Source organism: Coregonus lavaretus (assembly GCF_964263955.1).
Source record: "Coregonus lavaretus genome assembly, chromosome: 25".
Lineage (NCBI taxonomy): Eukaryota > Metazoa > Chordata > Actinopteri > Salmoniformes > Salmonidae > Coregonus > Coregonus lavaretus.
This window is the reverse complement of record NC_140012.1, coordinates 22352972-22372079: the sequence shown is the minus strand read 5'-3', so window position 1 is coordinate 22372079 and position 19108 is coordinate 22352972. Positions and strand designations below refer to the sequence as shown.

Below are 19108 nucleotides of genomic sequence, written 5' to 3'. Positions count from 1 at the left end.
CCGCTGATATTAACAGCTGTAGGCTATATTCTCCATGCCAGTAGGGTCGAATGAGTGGGTGGATATCTGGACAGAACACAGAAATTGATCCCTTGATTGGGTGACTGAGGTGTGCATGGGACTCCGGAGAAGCGAGGTCACGTTGGGAATAGCAGCCAACTCGATGGATTTCATACGTGCAGAATGAACCGCTAAAGGGAAAGATGGGACGCGGGCCAGCCAGCGACTTTATTGGAGTTTTGTGGAATCGACGCAGCGGCACTATGGATTCTTTAATTCTCTCTGAGCGGCTTCGTGTCTTCACAGAGATGAAGTTATGTGAGCTGAGCTTGCAGTAGAATGGCCCTCCTCGGATGGGACTCTGAGGGAAGGCGATGGCAGCTTTTCACCACAGCAAACCAACGGATAGGGACACCAGGAGAGTCCTCCAAAAACTTATTATCATGCTCTCTTTGGGAATCATCTGCGTCTCTCTCTTCTACTTCTTCACGGGATGCTGCGAGTCGGACCTAACGGAAAACTCAGTCTCCGACAGACCCGCCAGGGAGTTTCTCTTAACGGGATGGTATCATGACAGAAACGGGACGTTTTATAAGGACGTTGTAACGGTACAGGATGAAGATGAATACCCAGGGACCGGGGAAGGGAGCACAATAACGCCCGGTTTGGAGACGAATAACTCGGGTAAAGATTGGACGGCGACCCGGCGGTTACCCCAAGCCCTCATTATAGGGGTGAAGAAGGGTGGCACGAGGGCTTTGCTGGAGTTTCTCAGGCTGCACCCGGACATCCGCGCGCTGGGCTCTGAGCCGCACTTCTTTGACCGGCATTACGCACGAGGCTTGCACTGGTACAGGTACATATCATGCATGTCAATTTTCTCAAAGGGCATTGTTATCCAATGAATTTTGTTTGTTTGAGACATGCTTTTGACTCAGTGCACCTGCACCTGTATCAGAAAGTATTGGTTTTTGCTTTATAACAAACATGTTATCCCATGCATGGTGGACTTGGTTGGTAATGCATTTTACAGAACGATTTGCATGTGCAACCACTGTGTCGCAGCCAGAAACATAGAAATAGATCTAGGAATAATGTTTGTTTGTTTTTGCCATACACAAACATACCCATGGCCAGCACATAGAGGATTACATGACAGGCAGAGAGAGACACTGCCATCTGGCTATGCCAATCTGTTTGTGTCTGTGTTTGTGTGTGTCTGTTTGTGTGTGTGTGCTTGTTTGTGTGTTTATGTGCAGGGAGGGTCTGGATGAGTTCTGACAGTGCAATCATCTCTGCAGCTGAGGCCAGATGTTACCGTAGTCAGCTGGCTCTGGTCTCATCCTAGAGGTCCACACACACACACACACACACACACACACACACACACACACACACACACACACACACACACACACACACACACACACACACACACACAATATGCCAGGGTGTGCCAGGGTGTACCACGTCTCCACTGTGTGTGTGTTTGTGTGTGTGTGTATGTCTCAATGACGTCCCAGAGTGACAAGATTGTCCCGTCCCCAGGACCAGATGGGGTTTTGAGACTGTCAGGCCACTTGACATCACTGTCAGGCCTGTCAGCTTGATCCTGACCCTAGGTCAGTTTACCCTCACAGATAATGATGTGCTCCCAGTCACACCACTTCATTACACAGTGGGGTGTATCATTGGGTACAACTCAAGTTAGGAAGAGCTCAGTGTATGGTGTATGTAGACTGTGGCTCTTTTTTTAAAAACTGTCTGTGAAGAGACATTGCAAGTACAGTAGATAAGAGCATGGTCAGGTGCACAAAAAGTATATATATATTTTTAGCTTTCAAACATGCATTTAGATTAAAAAATAAATAAATGTTTCCTTTTTGTCTGTACACCCTGCTCTCATCTGCTTCATCAGGACAATTCAGATCTCTATCCTTGACAGGAACCACTCTCAACCGGGCAGGCAGATTGGAGATAGATATATAGATAATATCAGGAAGAGGACGGGACTGGGCTGGACTGAGATGGAGCAGAGGTTATATCCTTACACTGTTTCTCAGATCGATGGCTTCACTTCCCTCCCAAGACCTTGGCATGCCGTGATTGCTAAAGCTATTAGCCCTGGTCAGTGTGTGTGTGTGTGTGTGTGTGTGCAGCCTGGTCTCAGAGCATTTCATATTATTCTGTACGTAAATCTGAGACACTCCATTTAGTATGATATGTTACGTTTGGTATGGTTACATAAGACAGATGGTTACTTAGGGGTGGATGGGTGGGCGTATAACGTGAATGTCTAGCAACTCAAAGGTTGCGAGTTCAAATCTCATCACGGAAAACTTTAGCGTTTTAGCTAATTAGCAACTTTTCAACCACTTAATACTTTTGAGCAACTTTGCAACTACTTAGCATGTTAGCTAACCCTTCCCCTAACCATAACCTTAACCTTTTTAGATAACCCTTCACCTAACCCTAACCTTAACCCTTTTAGCTAATCCTTCCCCTAACCTTAACCCTTTAACCTAACTCCTAAACTTAACCCAAACCTTAACCCTAAAACCTGACCCTAACCCCTAGTCTAGCTAACGTTAACGAGCTAGCAAACGTTATCCACCTAGCTAGAATTCTTAAAATATCATACATTCGCGAATTCGTCATTCGTAACATATCATTCGAAAGGGGTGATGAACATCCACAAATTAATACATACCATATGAAACGTAACATGTCATACTAAATGGAGTGTCCCGGATTTACGTATAGAATAATACGAAATGCTCTGAGACCTGGTTGGTGTGTGTGTGTGTGTTATCTCTGGTTAGTACAGGATTCAGTTACAATTAGCAGGAAGTCTTATCCTGCGTTGGAATAATCCTCTCACACATGCATAGAGGTCAGGTTTCAGTCACTAGTGCTGACCTACTGGATCTCTCTTTTTCTGTCTGTCTCTGTCTATGCGTCTGTGCGTCTCTGTCTGTCTGTCTGTCTGTCCCTCTGTGTCTGTCTGTTCCTCTGTCTCTGTATCTCCCCCCTCTTTCTCTCTCTCTCTCTCTCTCTCTCTCTCTCTCTCTCTCTCTCTCTCTCTCTCTCTCTCTCTCTCTCTCTCTCTCTCTCTCTCTCTCTCTCTCTCACCCTCTCACCCTCTCTCTCTCTCTCTCTCTCTCTCTCTCTCTCTCTCTCTCTCTCTCCGTGCTGTGCATTAACCTCCTATAGCACATGATGATGGTGCTTTCCTCCTGAGTCTTCTAGCAGATGCATCGTGTGCGAATGAAAGAAGAGTTAAAGAATATTGAGGGTAGGATGGTGTGACTGTGCAGATGAAAAGCAGAGATTAGAGGTGAAAGGGTCAACTCTGTGTTACCACAACCACACACTTCTCCATTGACCTTTTCCTCACCCCAAAATAATGTCATAGGAGTTCTATACTCCCAGAGCTGGAGGCTGGAGGCTGGAGGCTGGAGGCTGGAGGCTGGAGGCTGGAGGCTGGAGGCTGGAGCCTTGTTATTCAGTGATGCCTCTGTGTGTTCCTGTGAGGCTATAGGGTAACGTTCTCTCCTGATGCAGTGAGATATATTGATGTAGTATTGACCATGAGTTACTGCTAGAGCTGGGGAGACGATAATGGAGTGTAGAGTTTGTGTCTCATTTTCTTGTTTTAGTAATTTTGTTTCACTTACTGTATATAAATCTGTCTTTACCAATCATATAGTGTAAGTGCAATATCACGTATGGACGATGACTGTGTTGCAATCAATTTGAGTTGTTTACTAATAATTCAATATGGCAGCCATTCTGATGCCTAGCTAAGTGTTCCGTTTTGATCTGGAGAAGAACGCATTCCCCATTAGAACTCAAATGACAGATTCCAATTTAGTGGTCTTTGCAGAGTCAGATGTTCTCACATGGCTGTGGTTCATTTACAATTCAGATGAACTCGTTAAAAGCAGCATATCAATTCATACCCATGGATCCTGTGCTTTGTTTGGGCTTGACGTTGCATGTGTGCCTGTGTTTTTACACAGGAATATAATTGCCATGCAAATGGCTGAAGAACGGCTGCCAATACATGTGATCTTCAGCAGGGCTGTGTTAGAGGAGATCACGTCTGACAGGAAAGGGAATCTAGTGGATTCTTTTTAAGCATGGTTTTTGAATGGAAGAGTAAAAACTGGGCTAAGGGTAGGGGAATCTGAATTCTGTTATGACATATTATTAGTGTTTTGAAAGGGGAAATACACTAGTGTTTCTTGCTTATGTGTGTGAATTTGTGCATGCATTTGTGTGTATGTGTGCGCTCCCACACATTTATCTATCTCTATATTATAATATCTCTATATTAAATTCGGGGCCCATCCACCCATCCAGTACTGTAATGTGTGTGATCTCCATAAGGCCCAGACGGCCGGGGTGATCTAGCCCTCATTAAGGCTCTCTCTGGGGGGTTGGAGAGGGGAGGCAGGGGGGGTCTGGGCCCCTCTATGATGGATGTCTGCTGGAAGTGGACAGGGCAACGCTACAATGGACTAGAGCCTTAATGGTCCCCAGCGCAGGGAAATGGATGAATGGGCTCTCAGTCCGACACACACATATACACATACATATACACACACACACACACGAATGCACACTCCGTGTGGATATCAATAAGATAACAATTTCATTGTTTTTCATTGAAATAATGGCTATTGTCATTGAAACATTGCTTCCTTATGATGTATGTAGACTAAATATATTTGGCGATCCATAGCAGTTGATTCCAGTTTATTCTATCACATTCAGATGTCTTTAGTTTATGTAGTTTTACTCCACCCTCTCATCTCTCCTCCCTCCGTTGTCATATGATGGTCTTTGACCCCAGAGTGTGTGTGTGATAGACACTGTAATTGCCTCACATCTGTTATAACACACACACACACACACGCACATGCACACGCAAACGCACACACACACACACACACACACACACACACACACACAAACACACACACACACACATGCACACACATACACACAGCACGGTGCTGATGGGACTCCAGAGGCTCCCCCAAACCCCACCTGCCACCCTCAGCCCAGATGAGACCCAGGCCTACCCTACCCCCTCCTCCCACATACACACTCTCCCACACACTTTATCCCCCACTCCTCCAGGATCAATACCTATGGCTCTGCACGGCACAGAGTCTTCTTGGGCTAGTCCCCATGGCCTAGGAGTGGGGGGAGAGTAGGGGTATGGCGCTCCACAGAGAGATGGAGAGAGAGAAGTGGATGACAAATTGGAGAGAGATTGTAAAAATCTCTCTTTTCATCCAGAGGATGTCTGATCCTGCTGCGTGGCATCTACACATGGATGACATGATTACTGTAACACTCAATACACATGAGTGACTGGGTAGACTCTATGAGAACAATGTAGAGAATATAGAGAATTTGCTCTCAGGGCTCTGTGATAAGGTAATGGAGTTCTGTTCCATGCTGACTCAATGGTACTGGCTTCAAGGCTTCTCTATGAGAGCAGCCTAATGGAAGTACTTTTGTACCCATCACTCCATCACTCCTTTATGACTCATCTACTCCTTTCATGCATGGGCTCTCTATCCCTTTAGCTGCACTAGATGACCATGCACTGGCAGGCATGGATGTATGCAGACACACACACACACACACACACATGGGGGGGGGGGTTGGAGTGTTCAGAGCTGAAACCTGATCCATGCTCATACCAGAGGACACTGTTCCCTCTCTCCCCTCTCTCCGCCTCCATTCCTCCATATCTCCATCACTCCATCCTGTCCTAACTCTGTCCCCAAACCATTCTGAATTGTTTTAAGATGGTCATCCTATGGATCATTTAGCTATTTGATTTTGAAATGTAGGACCCCTTTAGGTATTACAAATAATAATAATATTTTGGAGTAACTACAATGTTGTTGATCCATCCTCAGTTTTCTCCTATCACAGCCATTCAACTCTGTTTAAAGTCCCCATTGGCCTCGTGAAATCTCTGAGTGGTTTCCTTCCTCTCTGGCAACTGAGTTAGGAACGACGCCTGTATCTTTGTAGTGACTGGGTGTATTGATACACCATCCAAAGTGTAATTAATAACTTCACCATGTTCAAAGGGATATTCAATGTCTGCTTTTTAAATTGTATATTTATCTACCAATAGGTACCCTTCTTTATGAGGAATTGGGAAACCTCCCTTATCTTTGTGGTTGAATCTGTGTTTGAAATTCACTTCTGGACTGAGGAACCTTACAGATAATTGTATGTGTGGGGTACAGAGATGAGGAGGTCATTCAAAAATCATGTTAAACTATTATTGCACACAGAGTGAGTCCATGCAACTTATTATGTGACTTGTTAAGCAAATGCTATACTCCTGAACTTATTTAGGCTTGCAAAGGGGTTGAATACTTATTGACTCAAGATTTTAATTTTTTGTTAATTTGTAAAATTAAAACATAATTTCACTTTGACATCATGGGGTATTGTGTGTAGGCCATTGACACATCTCAATTAAATCAATTTTAAATTCAGGCTGTAGCGCAACAAAATGTGGAAAAAGTCAAGGGGTGTGAATACTTTCGGAAGGCGCTGTATAGCCCTGTGTGTGTGTGTGTGTGTGTGTGTGTGTGTGTATGCATCTCAGTACCCCTCTATGATTGATGTAGCCTGTACATGAGTAATGACAGCCACCATTACTGATACATATAAGAACAGCCTTGAGGTCTGACCATCAACTGCAGCCAGTAGGAAACAAATAAAGCCTTTTAGATGGTTGTTTAGCCCAACCAGAATCATTTTCCAGATGGCTTTAATTCTAATAGTTTTTACTTCTGCCTTCCAAAGTTACAACATTTAAACACTAAACATGTCTCTCTCTTTCTTTTTTCCTTTCTCCCTTTCCTCTTTCCTTTCTCCCTTTCTCTCCCTCCATCCCCCAGGAGTATGATGCCCAAGGCCTTGGACGGCCAGGTTGTCATGGAGAAGACACCGCGTTACTTTGTTACCGTGGAGACCCCGGGGCGTGTACACTCCATGTCGCGTGACGTGAAGCTGATTGTGGTGGTCCGAGACCCTGTGACCCGGGCCATCTCTGACTACACCCAGATCATCTCCAAGACCCCCCACATCCCCGCCTTCGAGACCCTCGCCTTCAAGAACCGCACCAATGGTCAGAATCATAGTGATGCATTTTTATTGTGTAGGCCTATGAATGAATGAATGAATGGATGTTTGGACGGATGAATGACACAAAAACATAGTTTTTCCTAATTCAGTACCCACACAAAGACTCTATTCTTCAGTCCTGTCTTCAGTCCCCCCTTTCAAAGTCTAAAACAGGTAACTGTGTCTTGTCTTGATCCCAGGTGAGATTGACTCTCTATGGAGCCCTCTGTGGATCGGACTGTACGCCCAGCATCTGGAGCGCTGGCTGGCCTGGTTCCCCCGGGCCCAGATCCACCTAGTCAGTGGGGAGGGCCTCATCTCTGACCCGGCAGGAGAACTAGGAAAGGTCCAGGACTTCCTGGGCCTCCAGAGGATTGTCACGGACAAGCACTTCTACTTCAATAAGACTAAAGGTTTCCCCTGCCTGAAGAAACCAGAGGGAAGCAGCAAGCCCCACTGCCTGGGGAAGACTAAAGGCCGGACACACGCCCCCATCGACCCGGAAGTGATCCGGAGACTGAGAGAGTTCTACAGGCTGCACAACCAGCGGTTCTACCAGATGACTGGCCAGGACTTTGGATGGCAATGAGGACTCAGTAGAGTTAACAAGGTGAAACATGAATCCATAGTAACAAAGACACAGGGGTGTTTGTCCGTAGGCTTCAGTTTGCACTCTGTACCTGTTACTGTGACTTGGGGCAAAGAGTAATGACATAGCCTCATACTGTTGATACAGAAGTGTCTCTGTGCTAGGAACTAAATCCAATGTTGATAGACCTCTGGGTAGCGAGAGAAACAGAGATCAGAGATTCAATTTTCGAGGTTTGGTGACAGTGCAGAAAGACCATCTATATGCTAGTTCCCTTTCAGTATCTAATAGATGTTCAACAAAAAGAAAGTGGCACTTAAAGCAATCTTTAGTTGACACATACATTTTTGGAGTTAGAAATTAATGATAGAATACCCATTGATTCTTGAAGAATAAAACGTATAAATGCCTTTTGAGCTTATTTCAACTGTCGTATCCTATCAGAACCCAAAATACAAGCTTGTTTTACTCCAATGTTTGTAAACTATGTAAATGTAAACATATACTGCATTGCCTCAAAACATGGTTAAAACTATAATTTGCCTGCAAAGGCAAAATGCAGTAACTTCATATTTGGTCAAAATTGAGTTAAGACTGAAATCAGGCTTTGTAGTATCTGTTTGATCTTGTGTCCTGGTTCAATTATGTTCCATTTTAGAGAAAATGGAGTGAGAAATTTGCAGTAACTATAAAATCCAAGTAAAAACCCAGGCAAACAGCAGTAACTGAAGTTTGACTTTATTCCACTGTGTTTTGACTGCAGTTACCCACTCTGCCATACAAAGGCAAAGAGCAGTAACTATGCAAACAGTGAAACTGAGAGAAATGGCTTGAAAGTTTATTTGCTGTCCAGACATATATGTTGTAGGTAGACAAGTGATAATGCACTGATGTATTATCTTATTATGAAGTAATTTGTTATGCATTACAACCATGACCACTGATTTGTCCTATGACCCCTAAGTCAAATAAATGATGACACAAAGTCAAACAGAAAAACAATGAGTTGGATAAACACATTTAGATTGTATATACTGCACAAAGTCTAATATTTTTTGTAAGTATAAACATTCTGCGAGTGGAAATAGTCCTTACCTTATGGTTAAGGGTTACTACAATACAACATTCAAAACATGAAAACGTAACTACGTAACACCATTAAATACAGTTGGAATGTAGTTAGAACTCTCAAACTGTTTCCATCAAACAGAAAAACAACAAGAAATGTGGATAAACACATTTAGATTGTAGATACTGCACTTTGCCTTTGCATTACCCATATAGTTGTTTAAGGTCATACAAAGGCACAGTGCAGTATTTGCATTTTAGGGGTCATAGGTAAAGTCAGTGGTCATGGTTGATATGCATAAAAATTACTTCACAGTAAGATGATACGTCAGTGCATTATCATTTATCTACAGTGCTTAATTTGTAAATCGGGAGGTGCCGGAACAAAAAGTGAGCACGAGAGGGGGGTGACCTGGGGGGCTCTGAGGTACTGGAACACATGAAAAAAAAATCACCTTTATAATAAAGCATTGCATGCATTATCATTGCTTTTGCTTAGTGGCATAGAGCAGTAGAGTAGAGGCGCTTGCAGAAGTTGCATACATGGGGAATTTTTTTCTGTAGCCTAGGGTCCGGGAAAGATGTGGCTTTTTATAAACACACCATTTTACATGACTGAATCTTTTTTTAAATCACACAAATGATTGAAATGACAGGCTGCTTTGACACTGACAAACTGAGAATCTGAGATCAATTAAAATGACCTCGTCTTGAATCCATCAATAACCTAGGTCTAGCTGTGTGGAGACACACATATTGTACAATATGAGGAGGAAATTATAGTCCTAGAAAAGCTTTCCAGTTTCACTGACTCGCCCAATGATGTGTAGCTCACTCACAGGTGATGGCCGATGAGCTTGTGCCAAAAGCCTATCTCTCTCTTGTTTTACTGTGACTAAAGTATAGGCCTACTCCTGGTGTAGTATTCTGAATATTTCATTTCAGTGAATCTCACTCTAGTTATGTGAGAGATTCAAGCCCACTTCTCTCTCTCACATTGCATTGGTCTGTCGCTAGGGTCCAGTGTTACGCAAACCATAAACCCGGGCCTGCCCAACACAAAACAATTCTTAGAATATCAGGCACGTTTCCACATTACCTTTTTTAGGGGGCAGGAGAATTACAGAGGAGGCAACTCAAATTAACACTGATAACTTTTATTCAAAAGCAAACATTGAAAATAGGATCCGTCTCAAATTAATCACTGCTTATCTACCTACAGCATATTTGGCTGGCTAGCAAAAAACTTTAAAGCCATTTTTCTCAGTTTCATTGTTGGCGTAGTTACTGTGTTTTGACTTTGTAGGGCAGCATAGCTCTGTCTATGAATTTGAGAGTGGTTACATTTATCCAGACCCATCCCTCAGCTTTTTACCAAAACACAGGCAGGGTGCCCGCTTTGTTATTGTTTCAATTAAGGATTGTAGGTTTAAGCTGTGTTTGAAAACACCTGGCGTTCTTGTCTTAGATAGTGCTCCTGCTTAACTCCCGGCCACACTGTGTCCCACCAGGAGTGAAGAACATGGCTATGGGATGTGTAGTCTGCAGTGTAGGCCTGATGTGTACTGTAGAGTAAGTAGTAACAACGTCCTGCGGATGCTTCTGCAAAGTAGTGAAACACTAAACCAAACAGATGTCTTACCATGCCTCATGGAGTATGACATTCCTTTTCCTCTTCCTTTTTTATACATCTTAGCTACTCAGTGCTTAGGCAATGAATTAAAAGAGTTGTAGGCAATCAGTACATATCGAATATCATCCCCAAGTATTACGGAAAGGGGAAGTATGAGTAGCATCTTTACAAGTGCTCAGATTTGACTGAGTGGTTTTGTATTGTTGAATAATGAATGTGCATAAGTGGATTAAGAGGAACTCAAATGTATCTGCCATTTCCAGGTAGAGGCTGCCCATAGGCACAGATCTAGGATCAGTTTACGCTCCCTCAATCCTAACCTTAACCGTAAGAGGAGGAAACACTAAACTGACCTTGGGTCAGCGTCTATGGGCATCTTCATCCTAACCTGGATTGCCCACCATAGGAGAACAACCTAAATATAACCATGGATGAATATGACATCTTAAAGGTACACTCAGCGAAATGACGTTTCCACAAGCAGCACCGCAGATATTGAGATGAGCAAGATGCAAGACTTCGCTCTCACACAGTTACATACAGTATCTGCGCATGTGCATGGGTTTGCTTCACACTGTTCACAGTGTGGTAGCCAGGGCACCAAAACAGTGGAGAAGTTGAGCCTCATGCTTTGTTTGTTTGTCTATTTGGATCCCCATTAGCTTTTGCAGAAGCAGCAGCTACTCTTCCTGGGGTCCACAAAAACACAAATCATGACAAGTAACAATACACTGATACACTGTTTGACAAGGACAGCCACACAAATTTAAAGCTGCAATATGTAACTTTTTGGGCAACCCGACCAAATTCACATAGAAACAACAAAAATTATACAAACAACACAACAACAAAAACAGTATGTGTGTTAGAGTGTGTCTTTGTGTGTGTGTGTTTGTGTGTGTCCCCTCTGAGTCCCCGCCGTTCCATGAGTTGTTGTTTAATCCGTTTTTTAAAGGTCATTTAGCTGTTTGCTTGAGTAATTGGAGATGGAAGGGAGTTTCATGTGCGTTGCCTTGAATTCCTTTTGGACTTGAGGACTGTAAAGAAACCCCTGATGGCTTATCTTGTGGGGTATGTATGAGTTGAATGTTATTTGATTATGCAGACAATCTGGAATTTTCTTCACAGTAATATTTCTCATAAAAACTAAAAAAGAAGCAGTTAATCTCTCATTATCAAAAATATAATGGTTCATTGTTCAATGTTGTTATTTCACTTCTGAGTTTTTTCACTTTACTAGTGAAATTGTCTTTGGCAATATCAAAAGGTTTTGTTATAAATTACCCATCAACTTCAATGAACGATGGAGATTAATTGGGTTTTCTGCCCATGATATCATTGAAGGTACTCCAAAGTATTTTTCCATTGTGTTTAATGTCAATTATCTTTGTTTGGTAATATTATTTATTCTTATTTTTGTTAAGTTTATTCACATCATTTCTCAATTTACAGTATGGCAACCAATCAGCTGAACAGCCTGACTTGTTTGTCACTCCTTTTGCATAATTTATTTGAACCATACAATTTTTCAATTCATCATTAATCCAGGGGTTTCTTAACAGGTGCATGCTCGTCAACAATTGGCATGAATAATTGTACAAATACGTCCAGTGTTGCATCTGGATTCACTTCCTCATACACATCAGACCAACATAAATTTTTTGACATCTTCCACAAAAGATTCCTGGGAAAACATTTTGTATGATGTCTTATCAATTACTTTAGGCCCAACCTTTGGCACTTCTGCTTCTGCTTTCCTTGTTATTGCCACAATAGTATGGTCTCTACAGCCAATGGAAACTGATATTGCTTTGGAGCAAAGCTCTGCAGCATTAGTGAAGATATGATCAATACAAGTGGATGTCACAAATCCAACACTATTGGTATGCACTCTAGTTGGTTGAGTGATAACCTGGGTCATATTACAGGCATTCGTCACAGTTAGAAGCTTCCTCTTGAGAGGACAGCTAGTTGCTAACCAGTCAATATTCAGGTCACCCAGAAAATAGACATCTCTGTTAACATCACACATATTATCAAGCATTGGACACATACAGTGAGGGAAAAAAGTATTTGATCCCCTGCTGATTTTGTACGTTTGCCCACTGACAAAGAAATTATCAGTCTATTATTTTAATGGTAGGTTTATTTGAACAGTGAGAGACAGAATAACAACAAAAGAATCCAGAACAACGCATGTCAAAAATGTTATAAATTGATTTGCATTTTAATGAGGGAAATAAGTATTTGACCCCCTCTCAATCAGAAAGATTTCTGGCTCCCAGGTGTCTTTTATGCAGGTAACGAGCTGAGATTAAGAGCACACTCTTAAAGGGAGTGCTCTTAATCTCAGTTTTTTAGCTGTATAAAAGACACCTGTCCATGACGGGGCCATGTACCATCAAATCTTGGGTGAGAACCTCCTTCCCTCAGCCAGGGCATTGAAAATGGGTCGTGGATGGGTATTCCAGCATGACAATGACCCAAAACACATGGCCAAGGCAACAAAGGAGTGGCTCAAGAAGAAGCACATTAAGGTCCTGGAGTGGCCTAGCCAGTCTCCAGACCTTAATCCCATAGAAAATCTGTGGAGGGAGCTGAAGGTTCGAGTTGCCAAACGTCAGGCTCGAAACCTTAATGACTTGGAGAAGATCTGCATAGAGGAGTGGGACAAAATCCCTCCTGAGATGTGTGCAAACCTGGTGGCCAACTACAAGAAACGTCTGACCTCTGTGTTTGCCAACAAGGGTTTTGCCACCAAGTACTAAGTCATGTTTTGCAGAGGGGTCAAATACTTATTTCCCTCATTAAAATGCATATCAATTTATAACATTTTTGACATGCGTTGTTTTGGATTTTTCTGTTGTTATTCTGTCTCTCACTGTTCAAATAAACCTACCATTAAAATTATAGACTGATTATTTCTTTGTCAGTGGGCAAACGTACAAAATCAGCAGGGGATCAATTACTTTTTTCCCTCACTGTATGATCAAAATACAGACTGTTAGCACTTGGTGGCCAATAGCAGCACCCCAAAAGAAGAGGCTTTAGATGAGGCAGGTGAACTTGCAACCATAACGCTTCAACAACATTTGTCATGAGATCCTCTCCAAGATTTACAGGAATATGGCTCTGAACATATACATATGTAGATGTCATATCCCTGTATTGCTACTGCTGTATCATGAAAGGAATTATCTAAGTGAGTTTCAGAGATGACCAGTATATTTATTGATTTCATTAGCCTTATTTCTATTCGGAAAGTATTCAGACCCCATGAGTTTTTCCACATTTTGTTACGTTTCAGCCTTATTCTAAAATTGATTCAATTATTATTCAATACCCCATAATGACAAAGCGAAAACAGGTTTTAAGAAATGTTTGCAAATGTATTCAAATAAAAAATCAGAAATACCTTATTTACATAAGCATTCAGACCCTTTGCTATGAGACTCGAAATTGAGGTCAGGTGCATCCTGTTTCCATTCATCATCCTTGAGATGTTTCTACAACTTGATTGGAGTCCACCTGTGGTAAATTCAATTGATTGGACATGATTTGGAAAGGCACACACCTGTCTATATAAGGTCCCACAGTTGACAGTGCATGTCAGAGCAAAAACCAAGCCATGAGGTTGAAGGAATTGTCTGAAGAGCTCCGAGACAGGATTGTATCGAGGCACAGATCTGGGGAAGGGTCCCAAAACATTTCTGGAGCATTGAAGGTCCCCAAGAACACAGTGGTCTCCATCATCCTTAAATGGAAGAAGTTTAGAACAACCAAGGGGGAGAAGTGCCTTGGTCAGGGAAGTGACCAAGAACCCGATTGTCACTGTGACAGAGCTCCAGAGTCCTTCTGTGGAGATGGGAGAACCTTCCAGAAGGACAACCATCTCTACCCTTTATGGTAGAGTGGCCAGATGAAAGCACATGACAGCCCGCTTGGAGTTTGCCAAAAGGCACCTAAAGGACTCTAAGACCATTAGAAACAAGATTCTCTGGTCTGATGAAACCAAGATTGAATGCCAAGTGTCACGTCTGGAGGAAACCTGGCACCATCCCTACGGTGAAGCATGGGGGTGGCAGCATCATGCTTTGGGGATGTTTTTCACCGGAAGGTACTGGGAGACTAGTCAGGATTGAGGGAGAGATGAACGGAGCAAAGTACAGAGAGATCCTTGATGAAAACCTGCTCCAGAGCACTCAGGACCTCAGACTGTGGCGAAGGTTCACCTTCCAACAGGACAACAACCCTAAGCACACAGCCAAGACAACACAGGAGTGGCTTCGGGACAAGTCTTGTGAATGTCCTTGAGTGGCCCAGCCAGAGCCCGGACTTGAACCCGATCGAACATCTCTGGAGAGACCTAAAAATAGCTGTGCAGCGACGCTCCCCATCCAAGGTGTGCCAAGCTTGTAGGTTCATACCCAAGAAGACTCGAGGCTGTAATCGCTGCCAAAGGTGCTTCAACAAAGTACTGAGTAAAGGGTCTGAATAGTTATGTAAATGTGATATTTCCGTTTTTTTTTTTTTTACATTTGCAAAAATTTCTGAATACTTTCTGATTGCACTGTATATTATTATGGGCTATTCTTAGCCTTTCCTTGGTAGCTTCTCGGAGATAGACAAAATAAATAAAATGTGTTTGTGTGTGTGTGTGTGTGTGTGTGTGATGTTGGGCTGAAGCTACTGACCCTGAGGCTTGGCTTTAACGCTCTTAGTTGTTGCGAAATCGACCCACTATGCTGTTTACTTTCTGCATCCACGTCATATCGCTGAGTCTACCTTTAAACCAATATTTTGGTATCATTTGGTGTTTTCTCCAACATAAGCTTTTTAGGTCCAACCGGCTGCTGTAGGACCCCTGTCTCCTATTTGCATGTATTTGCACTAGTTTGAAAACATAAAACGACAATAAAACGTATTTTGAAGCAAATGTCACATTGCATCTTTGTACTATTGTCAACACTATTGTACTGTAATAGATGCGGTGGTTGTGTGTATAAAATGAAGAGTAAGGGAGAGCGAGAGAGAGAGAGAGGGAGCAGGGGAGAGAGAGAGGGAGGGAGAGGGGAACAAAGCTTCTTAAATTGAGTTGAATAGAGAGCAATAGTAATTGCGTATTTTTGTAGGCACTAACCCCGCCATGGCTCATTGGCCAAAGCCTATTGGGAAATAAATGGGAGGAGGGGGGGGGGGGGGGGGGGGGGGGGGGGGGGGGGGGGGGAGTTGGTTAAAAAGCCGAAAATAAGGTATTTGTTAAACACAGGCTTAGCAGATCTTATACGCTTCGTTCTATGAGATAATCTTCATCAGCTAACGTCACTTTTGTGAATTTTGAAGCATTTATGTAATCAAAACAAGCACATAAAGCATATAAAGGTTTCATAATTAATAAAGATCATGTTAATTGACTGATACTATCTCATAGAACAAAACGTATATGATCTCCCAAACCTGTGTTAACCTCAGACCTTATTTTCGGCATTTATCCCAAAACCCCTTTCATTTGCCATTCATTTCCCCCATAGGAATGTTTGAACGAACCAGCGGTAACTCATTTGAGGACTACAAGCTGGCGAGACCCAATGAGCTCAATCAGCAATAAGGCAGACCGCCATAGTGACAGAAATGGGTAACCACTGCCCTGCAATGGACATTAGAGGAACTGCGCAAACTTTCCCCAATTAAAAAAAATATTTTACCCTTATTTATCTAGGCAAGTCAGTTAAGAACAAATTCTTATTTACAATGACGGCCTACACCGGCCAAACGCGGACGACGCTGGGCCAATTGTGCGCCGCTCTACGGATACAGCCTGGAATCGAACCAGATGCAGTGCCTTAGACCGCTGCGCCACTCGGGAGCCCAATCATCAGATCCCCAACACAGTAGGGTCCTTCTCACATAATTTATCTGACCATTCCTTTGTCAATTTAACTGTACACAGTTCTGAGTTCAGAAAAATACACTCTAAAAGAAACAAATAAAAATTAATATTTTTGGTCTGACTTCTACATTAAAGTTATCAGTCAATTAAACAAGGTACGCTTGTAGATTTAGTATTCAAATGTATTTTATTTATTTTATCAACGCTGAACCTTATTAGTAAGTAACAATATAAACAATTACATTTGGCAATAAACAAGTTACTTTCTTTAATGTTTCATAATTTGCTCTTATATATTTGATATAAATGTATTAATATTCTGTACATCTTAACATAGAATTCCTATAATTTAAATTAATCATTGCAATTAATCACACACATGAAGTTACCAGAATAGCACTTTACACAAAATGTTATGGAAAATGGGAGCCTAACCATCTCTGCCTTGAGAACGAGGAAGAACAAATTTAACTTGGCAGGAAAATGTGAAATATTTTTAAAAGAGTAACTTAATTCAACAGTTAAATTAAACAAATATTTGAATGTTAATAAATAAATAAGAAAACGTAATACACATTATATACACAAATAAATTATCAAATGAACTTTAAGTCACTGTAGGTAAGTTATACTAACTTTTAAAGTATAAATCATAATGATCTTAAATACTGTTTTGAAATACAATTATTTGATGCTGGTTTATTCAACTTCAAGTCTATAATGTGTACATTGATGGGAGATGTCTATCTGTAGCCTTCCGTATTTCACTACAATTATCAAGTACACCTTTTTATTTCCTAGAAATCATCAAAAAAGCAATACATCTATCTGCACATGGAAAGAAAGAGCAGGAAATAATAATGGCTGAGTTTTGTCTGTTTGCACATATACGATCTACATAATGGAATCTCCTGTGTCTCATTATATCAAGAACAATAGGAATAGAAGTTGGCCTTTGTAACTTTGTAACAGTCTCCATCTCAGTGCTCTGCATGCTGTTTGAAGTTGATCACAAGACAGGAGCTGGAATCAAAGGCACTCAGCATGGCCTGGGAATTCTCTCTACCCTCATCCTTTAGCTATTTCTACTCTTTATCGTCCTCTATATCTCTATCCACATCATTTATATATATATATATATATATATATATGTATACACAGTGGGGGAAAAAAGTATTTAATCAGCCACCAATTGTGCAAGTTCTCCCACTTAAAAAGATGAGAGAGGCCTGTAATTTTCATCATAGGTATACATTAACTATGACAGACAAATTGAGATTTTTTTTCTCCAGAAAATCACATTGTAGGATTTTTTATGAATTGATTTGCAAATTATGGTGGAAAATAAGTATTTGGTCACCTACAAACAAGCAAGATTTCTGGCTCTCACAGACCTGTAACTTCTTCTTTAAGAGGCTCATCTGTCCTCCACTCGTTACCTGTATTAATGGCACCTGTTTGAACTTGTTATCAGTATAAAAGACACCTGTCCACAACCTCAAACTGTCACACTCCAAACTCCACTATGGCCAAGACCAAAGAGCTGTCAAAGGACACCAGAAACAAAATTGTAGACCTGCACCAGGCTGGGAAGACTGAATCTGCAATAGGTAAGCAGCTTGGTTTGAAGAAATCAACTGTGGGAGCAATTATTAGGAAATGGAAGACATACAAGACCACTGATAATCTCCCTCGATCTGGGGCTCCACGCAAGATCTCACCCCGTGGGGTCAAAATGATCACAAGAACGGTGAGCAAAAATCCAGAACCACACGGGGGGACCTAGTGAATGACCTGCAGAGAGCTGGGACCAAAGTAACAAAGCCTACCATCAGTAACACACTACGCCGCCAGGGACTCAAATCCTGCAGTGCCAGACGTGTCCCTCTGCTTAAGCCAGTACATGTCCAGGCCCGTCTGAAGTTTGCTAGAGTGCATTTGGATGACCCAGAAGAGGATTGGGAGAATGTCATATGGTCAGATGAAACCAAAATATAACTTTTTGGTAAAAACTCAACTCGTCGTGTTTGGAGGACAAAGAATGCTGAGTTGCATCCAAAGAACACCATACCTACTGTGAAGCATGGGGTGGAAACATCATGCTTTGGGGCTGTTTTTCTGCAAAGGGACCAGGACGACTGATCCGTGTAAAGGAAAGAATGAATGGGGCCATGTATCGTGAGATTTTGAGTGAAAACCTCCTTCCATCAGCAAGGGCATTGAAGATGAAACGTGGCTGGGTCTTTCAGCATGACAATGATCCCAAACACACCGCCCGGGCAACGAAGGAGTGGCTTCGTAAGAAGCATTTCAAGGTCCTGGAGTGGCCTAGCCAGTCTCCAGATCTCAACCCCATAGAAAATCTTTGGAGGGAGTTGAAAGTCTGTGTTGCCCAGCGACAGCCCCAAAACATCACTGCTCTAGAAGAGATCTGCATGGAGGAATGGGCCAAAATACCAGCAACAGTGTGTGAAAACCTTGTGAAGACTTACAGAAAACGTTTGACCTGTGTCATTGCCAATAAAGGGTATATAACAAAGTATTGAGAAACTTTTGTTATTGACCAAATACTTATTTTCCACCATAATCTGCAAATAAATTCATTAAAAATCCTACAATGTGATTTTCTGGATTTTTTTTCTCATTTTGTCTGTCATAGTTGACGTGTACCTATGATGAAAATTACAGGCCTCTCTCATCTTTTTAAGTAGGAGAACTTGCACAATTGGTGGCTGACTAAATACTTTTTTTCCCCCAC

At 42.0% G+C, this 19108-nt stretch overlaps 1 protein-coding gene across 1 annotated transcript; it reads left to right on the top strand.

Annotated features, from left to right (window-relative positions):
* Positions 1-374: 374 nt before the first annotated feature.
* Positions 375-7759, top strand: hs3st3l (heparan sulfate (glucosamine) 3-O-sulfotransferase 3-like; the record flags this gene model as incomplete). The annotated part of the gene is made up of 3 exons (XM_084141739.1): positions 375-856; positions 6945-7174; positions 7371-7759. 3 exons carry the CDS (start codon positions 375-377, stop codon positions 7757-7759), a joined length of 1101 nt encoding a protein of 366 aa, XP_083997865.1.
* Positions 7760-19108: the final 11349 nt, after the last annotated feature.